At 35.9% G+C, this 16,122-nt stretch overlaps 4 protein-coding genes and 1 non-coding gene across 5 annotated transcripts; 3 read left to right on the top strand and 2 right to left on the bottom strand.

Annotated features, from left to right (window-relative positions):
• Positions 1–130: 130 nt before the first annotated feature.
• Positions 131–605, bottom strand: LOC130993248 (uncharacterized). The gene has a single exon (XM_057918074.1). It carries the CDS (start codon positions 550–552, stop codon positions 220–222), a length of 333 nt encoding a protein of 110 aa, XP_057774057.1. The 5' UTR covers positions 553–605; the 3' UTR covers positions 131–219.
• Positions 606–1,161: 556 nt separating this feature from the next.
• On the top strand, positions 1,162–3,366 carry LOC130993226 (pentatricopeptide repeat-containing protein At1g71460, chloroplastic). Its single transcript, XM_057918037.1, has one exon. The coding sequence runs from the start codon at positions 1,162–1,164 to the stop codon at positions 3,220–3,222; it is 2,061 nt and encodes a 686-aa protein (XP_057774020.1). The 3' UTR covers positions 3,223–3,366.
• A 961-nt stretch (positions 3,367–4,327) lies between these two features.
• LOC130993246 (uncharacterized) lies at positions 4,328–6,075 on the top strand. Its single transcript, XM_057918071.1, has 3 exons — positions 4,328–4,551; positions 4,621–4,786; positions 5,741–6,075. The coding sequence occupies exons 1-3, from the start codon at positions 4,497–4,499 to the stop codon at positions 5,982–5,984; spliced, it is 465 nt and encodes a 154-aa protein (XP_057774054.1). The 5' UTR covers positions 4,328–4,496; the 3' UTR covers positions 5,985–6,075.
• On the bottom strand, positions 6,048–9,718 carry LOC130993247 (prefoldin subunit 5). The gene is made up of 4 exons (XM_057918073.1): positions 9,498–9,718; positions 9,310–9,413; positions 7,333–7,410; positions 6,048–6,347 (listed from the first exon to the last, which is right to left on the bottom strand). Exons 1-4 carry the CDS (start codon positions 9,676–9,678, stop codon positions 6,264–6,266), a joined length of 447 nt encoding a protein of 148 aa, XP_057774056.1. The 5' UTR covers positions 9,679–9,718; the 3' UTR covers positions 6,048–6,263.
• Positions 9,719–9,793: 75 nt separating this feature from the next.
• TRNAT-UGU (transfer RNA threonine (anticodon UGU)) lies at positions 9,794–9,865 on the top strand. The gene has a single exon. It is a non-coding gene; the product is annotated as a tRNA-Thr (tRNA).
• The last annotated feature ends 6,257 nt before the right edge of the window (positions 9,866–16,122 follow it).

Genomic DNA, 16,122 nt, shown 5'->3' with positions numbered 1-16,122 from the left:
TTTTCATTGATTTTTATTCCATTGAAAATACTCAATATGCAAAGTAAGAATTTTGATCAGAAGAATGTTCAAATATTTTATACAAATGGTATGCTAATAATTATGAGCAACAAGAATGATGAATGTGAACGAGCAAGAAAACCTCTTTTTGAGACGAAGAATGAGCACGTTCAACAGCCCAATAAATCTTTGTTACATAGCTAGTCTTTTACAATCAGCTCAAGAATCAAGCGCTTCGTCTCTGCTCTTTTTACTGCCGCTCTTCTTCTCCGCCTCACCGCTCTTCCTCTTCTTCTTCTTCTTGGGCGGGGCGTCTCCATCAGATTTCACGTCGTTGATATTCTCCTTGGAGTCCAAACTCATGGCACTCTTCGTCTTGGAGCGCTTGTCCTGGGACTGGACAAGGAGGTTGAACGCATTGGAGGTTCGCTGCAAGTAGAGGGAAACAGCAGGGGAGGAGCCGTTCTCCACGGCGGCGAAGCGGGAGATGAGCTTTGCCGCTCGAGACAGCGAGATAGGCTTTGTGGACACCACGCGCCCCGATATCTTCATCTCTAAGAATATCAATAAACTCTTCGCAATACAAGGTGGAGGCGGAGGCGGAGGCGGCGGTTGGGTTTATTGAAGATTTTAGGGCTTTGATTAGGGTTTATGGAGGGAAAGCTATAAAAAGGAAGAAAATCTTTATAAATAAAAATACACGAAATTAATTCTTTTATTTATCCAATTTTGAGGAAAAAACAAAGTTTGGTTTATTTAAAGCTGAGACTGCCAAATTGGCATTATTTATCAAATATTGAAAATTGAATTATCTCGTCTCGGAGCTTTCTTCCTCCAACAACCATACAGTAGCACTCCAACCCAATCCCCATTCACTGTCAGCCGCCCTCAAACCATCGCGCCTTCAAATTCTGGTAATTCCATCAGTTTTTGAGACACTGTCGTTGCGTATAACTTGTTTGGTAAAATGCCTCAATCATTACTGCTGCTGAAACGATATTTTCTGCATCATCTTTCTCTTCAAATTCTGTTTCTAATAATAGCGAACCAAAAATTACTGAAATGTACAATGATAAATAATGATATATGAATTTCATTATCTTTCTTGTAATTTTATCAACTCTTGATTTATTGTTTTTGCAGATGAATTGTTGAAGAGCGATGGAGGGGCTGAGCAGTTACAACCTCACCCCTAAACCTCATCCTTTTCTTCGAACTCCTTTGAAGAAACTCTACTTCAGCAATCATAATAACAATGCTTCTTTCAAAATCACAGCAGCAGCAGCACCGATTTTTCAACTTCCAGACGGGAGAAAGAGACGGAAAAAATTCCATAAAAAGAGTGCCCGCCAAAGCTTTATACCTCTTCACAGCAAAAATCCGCATATCGTTTACAGAGACATCCAGAAACTTGCCAAAGAGGACAAGCTCGAAGAAGCTCTTGGTATGTTAGACTATATGGACCGTCGTGGCATCCCCACCAATGTCACGACGTTTTCCGCACTCATTGCTGCTTGCCTGAGGGTGAAATCCATTGAGGCAGCAAGACGAGTGCATGTACACATTAGAATAAATGGCCTCGAGGGGAATGAATTCTTGCAAACGAGGCTAGTGCACATGTATGCTGGTTGTGGCTCCGTTGAGGATGCGAAGAAGGTGTTTGGAGCTATGACCGTTTCTAGTGTGTATCCTTGGAATGCACTGCTCAGGGGTAACGTAGTGTTGGGGCGGCGCAATCATCGTGAAGTGTTGGCTTCGTTCTCTGAAATGCGGGCTGCTGGTGTGGAATTGAACGTTTATAGCTTCTCTTGTTTGATCAAGAGTTTGGGAGGGAATCGAGCACTACGTCAAGGGTTAAAGACTCATGGATTATTGATCAAGAATGGTCTATTCGGAAGCCTTATACTTAGGACTAGTTTGATTGATATGTATTTCAAGTGCGGCAAGATCAAGCTGGCATGTAGTCTGTTTGAGGAAATCGAGGAGAGGGATGCCGTTCTGTGGGGAACAATGATAGCGGGTTTTGCTCATAATAGGTTGCAGAGAGAGGCATTGCATTACACAAGGTGGATGGCGGAGGATGGCACTAGAGCCAACTCTGTTATTTTGACTAGCATTCTTCCAGTAATAGGAGAAGTGTTTGCTAGAAAGATAGGACAGGAGGTTCACGCCTACGTGATTAAGACCATGGATTACTCAAAGCACTCGTTTATTCAGTCTGGACTGATCGATATGTATTGCAAATGTGGAGATATGGTTTCAGGAAGAAAGGTATTTTATGGATCGAATGAGAGAAGCACCATTTCTTGGACTGCTCTTCTATCTGGTTATGTTGCAAACGGGAGGCTTGAGCAGGCATTGAGATCTATTATTTGGATGCAACAAGAAGGCTTCAAACCCGATCTTGTCACAATCGCTACAGTTCTTCCAGTTTGTGGAAAATTGAGGGCATTGAAGCAAGGGAAAGAAATTCACTCTTATTCAATTAAGAATGGATTTGGGCAAGGAGTATCCATCGCTACATCTCTGATGATGATGTACTCCAAGTGTGGAATTTTGGACTATTGCTTGAGAGTGTTCTCTAACATGGAGAGGAAGAATGTGATTGCTTGGACTGCCATGATGGAGAGCTATATAGAATGTCAATGCCTGTACAAAGCAATTGATATTTTCCGATTAATGCAATTATCTGCGCACAGGCCAGACTCTGTCACAATAGCAAGAATAATGAGCGTCTGTAGCCAGCTCAAGGTTCAAAAACACGGGATGGAAGTCCACGGGCAAGCTCTGAAGAAAGACTTAGCGTCTGTGCCTCGTGTTGCTGCTGAAATTGTTCGCATGTATGGGAAGTGGGGAGCGATTGAGAAGGCAAAGTTGGCTTTTGAGGGGGTTCCTGTTAAAGGGTCGATGACTTGGACTGCCATCATTGAGGCGTATGGGTGCAGTGGTCAATATGAAGAAGCTGTACATGTTTTCAAGAAGATGATGTCAAATGGTTTTTCTCCCAATGAGTTCACTTTTAAAGCGGTCCTACGTGCTTGTGAGCAGGGTGGATTTGCTGATGATGCAACGAGCTTCTTTACTCTAATGACTCGAAGATACAAAATTACAGCAGCGGAAGAACACTACAGTAGCATCATCGGCCTTCTCACTCGTTCGGGTCGAAGTGAGGAGGCTGAGAAGTATATAAAACTAAGATCAGTCTTGGCTTTGAGCAAATGAGAGTCATCAGCCTTACTGAAACCAACTTGTTGAAGGCAGAGGTTGTAAATTAGAAACAATTGTAGTGTGAATGGAGTGAAAACTGAGTCACTTGAGCAGAACTTGGTAACCCAAATCAAATTTTCAGTTCTCATTCGTGAAAAATCTGTAATATTTTGCTGCAACGCATAGGTTTTCAGATGCAAAATAGTGTAAGGATAAAATGGTTTTGAAAAAGAATCTAAACTGGATGGCTACATATGCTGACCTTCAATGATGGTATCATTATTTACCGTTAATCAACACAACATTTTATAGTTGTGAGTTGCAAATAATGACTTCATATTTTTGCATCAAAGCGACGCATTATTGCCCAATATTAACGGGTAATGCAGATTTTTGTGTGGATTTCGTGATTGAGATTTGGGAATTTTTATCAAGGACGTTCGAGCAATTTGGACTTTTGTAGTATATTCGTTATTGAAATTGGTTTTGAGCAGAAACTAAAAAAAGAAATGGTTTTGAGCAAAACAGAAGAAGAAGAATAGACATTCTGTCTTTCCTTAAAAATAACGCATGTATACGTAAAAGAATGGACGCACACTCCAGTCTATTCTGATGCGCGTGGTACATCGGTCCTATTAAATCTTAATTATAGTAGTAAATAAATAAATATAAATATTAAATATAAGTAAATACAAAATATATTTTAAAAATAAATCCAATTGATATAAATTCTATCTTTTTTTTTTATAATTAAAGAGTCTTAAAATGAAGGAATATAATTCATCTCACTCGTCTTAGTTGTATTAATATTATTATAATAAAAATAAATATAAATAAAATAAATTAAAAACTGATATCTAATAAAAATATAAGAAATAAAATTAATATAAAAAAGAAATCAAAGAGAAAATAATATTTTTAGAATTTGAATGAAGATAGAGAAAATAAAATATGTTAAATTTTAAAAAATTTATAATTTATTTATTTTTGATGATTTTTATATCATATTTAAGATTTTGTCACCAATTTAAATTTAAAATATGTGAGTATATTTTTTCATGAATTAATTTAATGATGTTTAGAAAAAAATCGAAATAAAAAAGAAGAGACGAGAAAAAAATTGGGGGAAAAATTGGAAAGAAAAACTCATATTAATAATTATACGACTCCATAAATTAATAATCGAAGATTGATAAACTCTCCAGTAGCTTTTTCGTCTTGTGTGGACTGGAAGGGCGTAGGCGTATTTGAAATTCCAGAGGCTCCGCAACTGCTCTGCTACACCAAAAATGAATGAAAAAAGTGAAGCAGAAGATTCCCCAAATGGCGAGTCTCAGCAAATAGGTGTGTTTTCTTTTGCGTTGTGAATTTGTGAGATTGGTTTTGGGTTTAATTGGTGGTGTTGTTTGATAGTATCGGACGATGATGAGATTGACTACAGCACAAAGCCTGAATTTTACGACCCTAAAGTCGATGAAATCAACGAATCATGGGCTCAAAAACAAAGACGAGGCCGATGCTCCGACGCTGTGCTAAGCTGCCCTGCTTGTTTCACTACTCTCTCCTTGGATTGCCAGAGGTATTCTTTCCTTACTCTCACAATCCCCATCCCCTTTTTCAATACCTGTAAATCCAATTGCCTTATACTACTGTTTTCTTCAACTCCCCCAATATATGACTTTTGCATTCCTACCTAATGTTGGAATCTACACAACAGAAGCTCCCTTGTGATTGCATTAAATAAGCAGCTATCTAATTAACCACTTCTTGTGTGTTATTAAGTGAAGATATGCTATGGTAGCTAGATACGATTAGTGAGTCTCTGTTTCTGAATACATTGCCTTATTGCTTTTATGAAGCACTCTCACATATGGTGAGACCGATAGAGGAAGTTATTGGGCTTCCACTGATTGGAAGAGTAATACATATATGTATGTTCTGCAAATGTGATAAAAAGAGTTGAGCCATACACATAGGGAAAAAGAAATTTATGCACGACTTAAAAAAGCATGCTTAAATGTGGTTGCATAGAGTTATGGTAAATTGAGCAAGGTAGGCAGAGTGACACCCTCGTTTAAGTATAAAAGGATGGAGGGATTGATATTGAGGTTGGTTTACACTTTACTTTTCCAGCTCAGATCATATGCTTGCACATGTTACACCATATATACCTTCTTTTTCTGCATCATAAAATGATAAAAGTAACCAATTTCAATAATCATTTCGACGCCGACAGAATCCCATTTGCGAGATGTGTATCCACTAACCATCAGATTTATGAATTTGTGCATCAACACTGGAGGTCAGATAGTTTTTTCTTTTAGGGAAGGTCACATAATTATTATTTGATCTTTTTTGTACATTATATTGTCAAAAGAGATGCTGGTACCTGGGTGTGGTTTTGCTATGACAATGTTTGCATAATCAGGCTATATGGATCCACTTTTGAATGCACAAATATGTTTAGCCCTTTAGCTTGAGCTCCCTTTATTTCTTTGATTTAACATAGAATCTTTGCAATCTGTTAATGCAGGCACGAAAAGTACGTTACCCAATACCGAGCAGTTTTTGTTGTCAACTGCAGGATAAAGGAGGAAGTGCCAAAACCAGGAAGTAGACGAAAGAGGGAGGGAAGAAATTCTCAGGCTGGTACAGATCCAACGGGTGCAGCTGAGACATTCAAACGCGTTTGCTGTTCAGTTTGCTCGACAGATGTGGGTGTTGTTGATGAGGATGAGGTCTATCATTTCTTGAATGTTATTCCTAGCGAAGCTTGATTTTTGCCCTTTGAATTTCTCCTGAGTTTCTCTTGTAGTACTATTTAGATGAAACAGAGGCTATAAAGTAAAATTGGAATTTTGAGAATTATACATATTCGATAGCTTAACACAATCTCAAACTAATATCCCCATGCAGCAATATTCATCAACACAGTGTAGTGGATCAAGAGAAAAAAATTAAAAAACTCTCTCTGCTCCTCTACAATCATCTTCCTGTTACTGAAGCAAAACATATGCAAATTTAGCAAGTACCAAGATGTTACATCCAAAACACAACTACTGTGCGGGGACCATATGCTTCAACTTTGCTTGTAAAACTGCCCCTGCTTCGTCTGCTATGCTTCTCTTTTTTGCGGCCACCTGCATTTCATTTCAGTTATGACCAAGAGACCGATTGCATCGGGAAATTGTTCAGAAATAACAATATTCTTCTTTCTTGACATGTATACAGTATAGTAACAGGCTTCCTATTGCTCATCTGTAGTCTGAAATATCATAACAAATATGTTTATAGTCCAACACTATGTTTTGCGACTTTAGCTTTGTTTTTTATTTTGAAAGTATGTTATCCAACATGTTTACAGTCCAACCTATTAGCTTTGTTTTTTATTTTGTTTTGAAGTCTGGGTGCTCAACATAATGTACAACCTCAATGAATGAAATCGGCACACTGGGAGTAATTATGCAAATCGTCAGAGGTGCTAACAAGAGGAGAATTATCATGAGCATATGAGACACTGTTCTTCAAAATTTCAAATGTGGCAAATTCTTTTCAGTCAAAAATATTTCACACTACATAATGATTCACATAACGAAATTCATGATATTTTTGGCCATCTCCTGCACATAAGGACTTTAATGAATTTCAGTGTCACTTAACAGGTGCTTAGATATTTTGTCTTATTAGCTTTCCGAGATTCAAAGTTAACCCAATGGTCTGATTTTTATGAAAAAATGTTATAGGCCTGCTTCTAGCTTACCAACTAATCTTTAGGTTTCAAGTCGAGAGAATGTCCTTAAGGTGAGATTCCGTGTGTAAAATGTACACTGCACTAGATTTTTCTCCTAAATTTCTTATGGATGAAATACAATAATTGGATGTCGATCACTCAAAATGCACAAGCAAGAGAAGTTGCTAATTCAAAATATTAGGAAAAACTGGCATCTTATTTAGAAAAACAAGGTCAAGTAAAGAAAAAAGGAGGATAAAACATTAGTAGTGTGTTCCAACCACAGATCTTGAGTAAGTTTTCAATTACAAGGCTCAGGATATAAATAAATCAAAAACTTAAATAACAGATATTAACATCTGAAAAAAGTATGTGAGTTGTTCCAGAACACATACCTCGAGAAGTTGGTCATAATTCAACTTGAGCAAAGCAATTTTACGCTCGCAATAATCTTTGCCTTCTACCATAGTTTTCTGCTTAGATTGAAACATTAGCAGACATAGGACTTGAATCAACAAAATATTAAAATCAATCAGCACCAGCCACTAAAATTATTACAATTTGGGGCTTTATCTCCAGAAGTATGCAAGGCCAGATGATATCAGAGTACAAATTGTACCTTATCCGCACTGTAACAGGTTAGGAGCTGGGCGGGACTAGAGACTACTACTTCTTGAATCAAACATAAAGAATTAGACCCACTTGACAAACTCTTAGCTATAAAGATCATCTTATAATTTTTTGGATTAGTCAATGTGTTGAACCTATGTGACTGAAATTAAAAGTCTGTTGCTTAGGCAATTTCCCAACAATCTTGCAGTAAAGTTTTCAAAATAACAAAACATTAATCGGCATATTTTTTTCCCGCATTTGAAACAAAACTAAAGGAAGGAAGAAAAAATCAAATTCTCTTGTTTATTTACCACTCCATCGAGCCACAAGACGAATTTCAGATTGTAGGGACAAGTCTTTAAATACTATTTTGCTGATTCACTTACAAGAAATGCAAAGGACTAAAATAAGGCAACACTAGGTATGAGAAGTATACGATGTTTTATCATGTACCAATATGTATTGCTCAACATACAAAAGAAGCATGACTTGAAAGATAACCTTGAAACAAAAATATAATATTGAAATTCAGTTAACCGAGGTAATAAGTGAATGAGATTTTATCAAAAACACCCTACTCAATGTCTTATTTCTTTTCCCCTTGTCTGGTGCTTTCCCTGACATATCTATTATTCTATTTTCAATCTTTCGATAAATATAGAACATCATCCACATCACAATTAGCTGAATATTTTGTTATATTCTGTTTTATATCAACTATGGCCTTATTTTATCAGGATTTTATATTTTACTTATTTTAGGAAACTATATCATGGAACACCTTTCTTTATGTCATGGTACTGACTTCTTATTGTCTATGTACTAATTTCATCACAATGTATTAGATGACTGACAATAAAATATTAAATGACTGACAACACAACACATTAATAAGGCTGGTGCAGTAAATTCATGCTTTCAGTAGTCATTGTTTCTCTACCTTCTAAGATGCTGCATGCAGCTATAACACCATTTAAACATATTGACATGGCTAAACATGGTGGATGAGAAAAACAGGGATTAAAATAGGCTAAGAATATCAAATAAAAGAAGCAGCATCTTAGGCTTTTTAGGTAAAGGAATCATGCATCATCAAGAGCTTACACAATAATCTCAAGAAAGTTGTTATTTGTCACCCATCTCTCTAAACTCACTATAAGATGTATATACTCAAAATCGAGCCAGAGTTGCCCCTTATGCAATATCCTACTAAAATGGTTCAGAAACGTTAGCTTTTCCAACCCAAAAAGCCTAATTACCTTTATGCAGCCAAATCCCCATAATGTTCATCACCCATTTCCTATGACTAACAACTTACATTTCACACATTTATCATACATATAGAACATATAGAACTGGATAAGTAAGTTCGACTTTCCAGCTATAAACACACAAAGGCTCTTGAATCATAAACCTTCTTCATACAAAACTTTCACATATACGTATACCAGAGACTGCATAATGTAGCATACCCACCAGAGACTACTGCATAATGTAGCATAACTGACAGTATAACTAAAAATAAAATAAAAAGGCTCATAAATTCAGCAAATCAACATCAGATTCAAGAGAATCCTGCAGTACAAAAAGCGAGCTGTAAAAACAGAACACTGTGATGTGCAAGGCACACTAATTAAGCAACTCGAAACTAAAAGTTAGGGCTCGAGACACATTCAGTCAATTTTCCAAAAAATACAAACAATAAACAAGGATACATTGAGCTGAATAGTGAGTAGATAGCGAAAGGTCGCGGCGCTAACCTCAATGAAATAACCGGTGCCGACGTCCACCAAGACCTTCTCCGCATCATCCAGCTTTCCCGGCACGTACAGCGACGCCGTCAATGGCACCAGCATCTTCTTCCCTGGCACGAAACAGTAAAATCAAAAATCAGACGGAGAGACTATCAAAGTCCATATAAAGTAGAATAGATGATCCGGTGCGGAACCTTCGGGGCGGACGGAGAGGTCGTGGAGGGCGGCGGAGGCGATCTCGAGGCGGGCATTGGCGGAGCGGATGTTGTTGAGACTGTCTTGGAGTAGATTGACCTCCATATCGACCTGCTCTTTCAAGCCCCTCAGGTGCTCCACGCTCATCTTCTCCAACTCCATACGCGGTGTCGCCGCCATTTTTTCTCACCGCTGCGAATTCCACTCCTCCAATTCCACTACTCTCAAGTCTTAAATAGTTAAACTTTCTTAACAATATTTTAAATATATTTATTACAAATTTTGAAAACAAGTTGCCCCTATAGCTCAGTGGTAGAGCGTCAGTCTTGTAAACTGAAGGTCTGTAGTTCGATCCTGCATGGGGGCATCTTTTCTTCTACTATATCTTTTCTTCTATATTTTCTGGCCTTCAATTAAATTTTATTATTGTACTGTTGTATTTAATTTTAATGTTTTTTTAATTTAAATTTTTTAAATAACATAGTTGTTCGAGAAGAGTTCAATGGAGACCACTCTCTTAGATAAAGAATAAAGATCAAATCTTGTGTGCCGATCTTGCTTAATCTAACGGTGATAATTTAACCTTTAATTATGATTTTATTTTATTTAATAAAGGTTAGATTTGTCATTTTGATCTGTCTCATTTCTCTCTCTTCAATCAGGTCAACGCTCATATCCCTCACTTATTCTTCTTCTCCTATTTTCTTCTCCCAACTCACGCTTTCTCTCTTCCCTAAGTTGCCGCTGTTGCTGTTCTTCTCCGGCGAAGCCGTCGGCGCCTCTCATCTCTCGGTCTCTCCTACTGGAAATTACTTTCCTCTTCATCTGCCTCCCTTCGACAGCAGTCCAATAGCCACCGTCGCCACCGCTATTTCCTTTTTCAGATCTGGCACCGCCTTCCTCCTCCTGCTGCTGCTCCTCACCTCCATCTCCTCCTCCGTCTCATCCGCCGTCCCCTCCGAGACTGCCGATATCCCGTCCATTCCCCTTTCCATCGCCTCCCTCCCCAATCTTCGAACCCTAATCCTCCGCGTCAATTCGTTCTCTGTCGACACCGGCATCGTAGGCGGAGGGGTTCTCGAGGCTGTGCTGCCCCGGTGTGCCAGGGAGAGGCCGACACAGACGGCGATGGTGAAGTGGGAGTTCATGTTCACCAGGCCGTCCAGGGCGATCGCGTGGAAGGGTAAGCTTAATTCATTAACGTTCAATCGAATATAAGAAATTTATCTCTTTGAGTTGATTTGTTCGAACATTAATTCAATTGATTAGTTGCAAAAGAAAAACAATTGAATCAACAGATTTAGTAGCTTCGATTGCAAATATCAAAATCAAAATTTATTAAATCTGTATTAATAGTACCTTGTAAGCAATGGCGGAGCCAAAAATTATTTTTTTGGGAGGGAGGGGGGGCTGAACTTCTACGGATTTGGGGGGGGCATTCAATATATTTTAGACATTTTTTTACTAAAATACAAATATAATAGTAATAATAACGACATTTTCATAGATAATATAGTTTAAATACATTACAAATAATATAGCTAAAAAAGTTTCAATACATTACAAATAACCTAAGAATAAATACTTGGTGAGACAGTTGTTTTTGTTTGAGAAAGCGATGACAACTGATTGCGATGTGTACTCATCGATTGAAAACGTTGGAATATTTTCTCGTTATCAATTGTTAAGAAAATATCATTTTCAATGTACACGATCAAATTGTCATTCATTCATTCGTCCTGCATACGATTTCGCAAATCACTTTTGACAATCTTCATTGCAGAAAATGCTCTCTCAATAGAAGCAGCCAAGAGTTTCTAATTTCATTTTTTTTTATTCAGCGGCACTGATTCAATTAGAAGAGTTCTAATTACGGTTTTTTTTAATATATATATATATATATATATATATATATATATATTATACTCCCTCCGTTCCATAAGAATATATCACATTTTTCATTTTCGTCTGTCCCATAAGAGTGTATCACTTTCATTTTGAGACATTGCCCCACTTTCTCCTTTTAACAACAATCACTCATTTCTACATAACCTAACCCCACAACTAATTCAACCACAACCACTCATTTCCACTCAACACTTGATCTACCACTTTTTTTCTTAAAACTCGCACCATCCCTTATGTGATACACTCTTATGGGACGGAGGGAGTATAATTTATTTATTTATTTATTTATTTATTTTGGGGGAGGGGTTGTACCCCCCCCCCCCCGGCTACGCCCCTTCTTGTAGGAAAGACAAAAATCTTTCATAGGGTATATACCATCAAAAATGAGGATAGAATAATCACATAACATTCGTGTTGATAACATGTTATAAATTAGAAAGAAGAGGGAGAGAATGTTGTAGAGAACAATATAAAACCATTTTATTATGGGGACTAAATGCCTCTATTTAAATTGAAATGCAAAGCTAATATTTAGGTTTTGATTATCATTTTATATTAAGAAAGCTGAATACATATATATTTACAATACTTCGTCCTATTTAGTGAACACTAAACATAACATTATGCCTATTGAAGTTCATACCGACTCACTCTTGGCTGCTTGGTCATGGCGGACCCAGAAGAGGAAAAGGGGTTGTTGCCAGAAGACTTGGTGGAGATGCTGCAGTGCTTGAGGGATTGCCTTTTAGTAAGAGTTTTTCACACTTATAGAGCGGCTAATAGGGTCGCTCATAATCTTGCTCAATTTTCGCGTAATCTTAGCCAACCTGAGGTTTGGACTTGTGATTTTCCAAATTGGTTAGATGCTATTGTATATGATGATTATTCTTGAATGAAAACTCGGATACCGTTTCAAAAAAACAAAAAAAGACTTCATATTTAGTATCGAGTCGGGTTTTACTTTCTAGACAAATCCATTTTCAAATGTTATTCTCTTATTTTCTCTGCATATGTGGCAGGCGTCTCTGTTCGTTTTATATTATTACTCCCTTCGTCCCGCTATTTATGGCACATTACTTTTTGGCACGGAGATTAAGGAGAAGAAAATTAGGATAAAGATTTGTGTGTTCAATATGTTTAATAATGAGTTTAAGGATATTTATCATTGCTATTTCTTGTAAATGAAATGTAGATAAATTCACAAAATAGAGCCAATTAACAAAATTGAATGAATTAAAAAAATAAAGAGAGAATGGAGATGAATATTATGAATAAAATTCCAGATCAAGAACAAAATTCACCAAGCAACAATAAAGATTTCAGAAATCAACTAAAATCAGCAATTCATGAAATTCACGAAATCAACAAAAATCAAGAATAAGATTCCAGAAATTGTATGAAATCAAGAATAAGATTCCATAAAAATCATGAAATCAACGAAATCAATAATGAGATCCAGAACAAGAACAATAAAAATCAACAATGGCGTCGTCACACTCAGTTTGTCGTCGGGTCGCTGCTATGGTTTCACTCAGAGAAGGTGGAGGCGCGATGGTGGAGAAACTTAGATCTGGCGTCGCACCGGTACTAGGGTTTCACTCAGAGGCGAATGGAGCAGGCGCAGAAGATGCAGCAGTGTGGAACAGGCAGCGACGTGGAGCAGGCGGAAGGTGAGGGAAGCTGCGGGCGGTGGAAATGACCTTGACTTTGGGCTCGAAGAGTTGAGGTGGCGCTAGGTGGATGCGGCGAGGGAGTGGAGAGGCGGTGGAGGGTGGTGGCGGCGGCACTAGGCAGTGGAGGTGGCGCTAGGATTTAGGAGATGGTGGTGGAGGGATGAAGAAAAGGGTAGAGAGAAATGGAAGGGGCCTGAGTTTAGAGAGAGAGAGAGTGTGTGTTGCAAAATAATTAGGAAGGTTTATTTAGGTAGACAATTAGGGCTCGTTTGATTTTCAGTAAAGGATTATGTAGGATAATTTGTAATCAGGATATTTAGTGTGGATAATGACAGATTATTAATACTGAGTTGGTGTTTGCTATCATGGCTAAATGCAGAATATCCTGGTTTAAGTTAATCCTAGGGGGAGGTGGTATTATTAATCCTAAGAAATCTGGATTAATAATATTGGGTCGTGGGATTAAATCGGGTCATCCGCATTATTATTAAATAATACCAAACACTAGACTGATCTGTACTAAATTAGCTAATACAGTGTATTAGCCAATATCAAACACGCCCTTAGTGATTAAGTCTTAAATGACCCCTTATTATTTCTCAAAATACATACATGTCATTTATGTTGGGACAATCTAAAATAGAATAGTGCTGTGAATAGCGGCGGAGGAAGTATTATTTAATTTTCCTAATCCAAACAAGCCATGTTAGGGTGAAATAATTCTGCATCCTTTTTTTTATAGTATTTTTCTGTTCCTTCTTTTAATCATTTAATTTTCCTTTATACTAAAAACCATGTTAGGGTGGTGTGATTATGCATGCATCCAAATATTTTATTCAGTTTGAGGGTGTCATTGCCGATTTAAAGGAAAAAAATGAAAGATTTATGATAACACGTGTGCATATTAAAAATCGCCCAATACGTGTTATTTTGTGTATTTAATGCTAAAGTCATATCTATTTCAATATCTCAAAATCCATAACGCTGAATATTTATGCGATTAGGAAAAGGCCACAAACATCTGGAAGAAGCTAATTTGATCCCCAAATCAAATCTATATCTATATAAGTATAAAAGAGGAGTTTTTTCCTCCATTCTTTCCCTCTATTTTTTCTCTCTCTTCTTCCACCAAATTTTTCAATATTTTCTCTTCTTTTTTATAATTTTAATTATTTTCTAAACATCACAAAATTTTATTTATGAAAAAAATATTCAATATGCATCTTAAATTTGATTTTGTGACAAGTTTTTTAATATGGTAAAAAAAAAATCATCAAAAATGAATTTAAAACGAATAAGTTATGAAAATTTTAAGATATTTTATTTTCTCTCTCTTCGCTAAAATTTTATATATTTTTATTTATTTATGTTAGTCCATGAGAATATTTATTCATTTAATATGTCGTGTAATACTCTATAATAATAATGTGTAATGTTAATTTTCATTATCAAAAGACGATGAAGCGCAGTCTGTTGGTAAGACGCTTCCCCTCCAACCAATAAGTCGGGGGTTCGAGTCACCCTAGGAGCTAGAGCGTGAGTGAGTTTTTTTCTTTCTTTGGTTGTAACAAATTTTTAAATTTTCATTATCAAAAAATTTAAAATTATTTAATAACTATGATTATCATTGCACATTATACAAAGTTAAAATTTGTAATTGATGAGGTTTATCTTTAATTTATTTTTAAAATATATTTTGTATTTAATTATAATTTATCTAATAGTTATATATTTTTATTTAAAAACATGTGATTGATTTCGATATTCGCCGTGCATCGCACGAATGGTCATACTAGTTTAAATTAATCACTAACCCAATAGCGTTGTCACAAGTGAATTACAACGTAGAAGTCAATTTAAAATGGATCCCAAATATTCTATAATTGACTTACCATTTTAATAAGTAATGAATCATCATTCATCACTACAATACCTAATAATTGTGTTTGACAATTGACAAACGCAAAAATTAAAAGTTCAATTGAAGCTTCAAAAGTGAATGACCCACCATTTTATCACTTGTATGCTAAACCCTAAGCGGGAAACATATTAATTATGCTAATGTGAATGTTTATTTCATTTCTTTGTCCAAACCTTCACACACGCGCAAGCGTGCTAAGCAAACCAGTTAAAAAGGACGTTAATTAACATTGATCCCAATCTATATAATCACTACAAATTAAACAACAAGTTTTTGTGATTTAATAAATATCATTCAGGTGTATATTATTTTGTTCAAAAACTATAGTTTGTTTCAGAAATAGGCGATCATCCATGGCAATTTGCAATATGAAGCTGACTTGGATAAGTTAACATGACTGTTAAATGTCATCAGAAAAGCTTAGTACGTACGATTGGGAATAATTTACTTTTAAACTTTAATTAATTAGAACCCACCACAAAATAAAGGAACTCATGTGCTTTCGATTTTATATTAACGAGTATTTTTAAACACTAAATTTGCTTTCATAAATAACAATAGTTGAATATTCTTTTTAAATTTGACTATAAATAGAATTGATATGTGTATATATAGATTATAACATAATAGTATATATATATAATTAATTAAAAAGTTTTGTGTGATGACCATATGTATAGATCAAAACACCACCAAAATTAATGAAATAATTGCTAGCCAAATTTGGTAACAAAAAGAGACAACGCATTCAATAAATTAAAATTAATTTAGGAGAGCTACACATCAACATTATAAATAGCGTACGGGACCAATAAAGCAAAACAACCACAATAAATAATAATAATAATAATAATAATAATAATAATAATAATAATAATAATAATAATAATAATGTGGAATATTTACATAAAGTATGAGATTTCTTTTACTTTAAATTAATTATGTTTTTGTCAAATATTAATTCTAATAAAATGTTGTCGAATAAAAACATGAAACATCGTTTTTAGCAAGTTGTGATGTCACCGGCAATTGGACTAGCCTCTCAATACGAACGGCAAAAATATTTCCAAATTAAATCTTAAACGACGCTGAATCTACTTGCAGTAGGTAATGTTGGATTGA

The sequence above is a fragment of the Salvia miltiorrhiza genome, chromosome 7, assembly GCF_028751815.1.
Source record: "Salvia miltiorrhiza cultivar Shanhuang (shh) chromosome 7, IMPLAD_Smil_shh, whole genome shotgun sequence".
Lineage (NCBI taxonomy): Eukaryota > Viridiplantae > Streptophyta > Magnoliopsida > Lamiales > Lamiaceae > Salvia > Salvia miltiorrhiza.
This window is presented reverse-complemented; position numbering and strand designations above follow the sequence as displayed.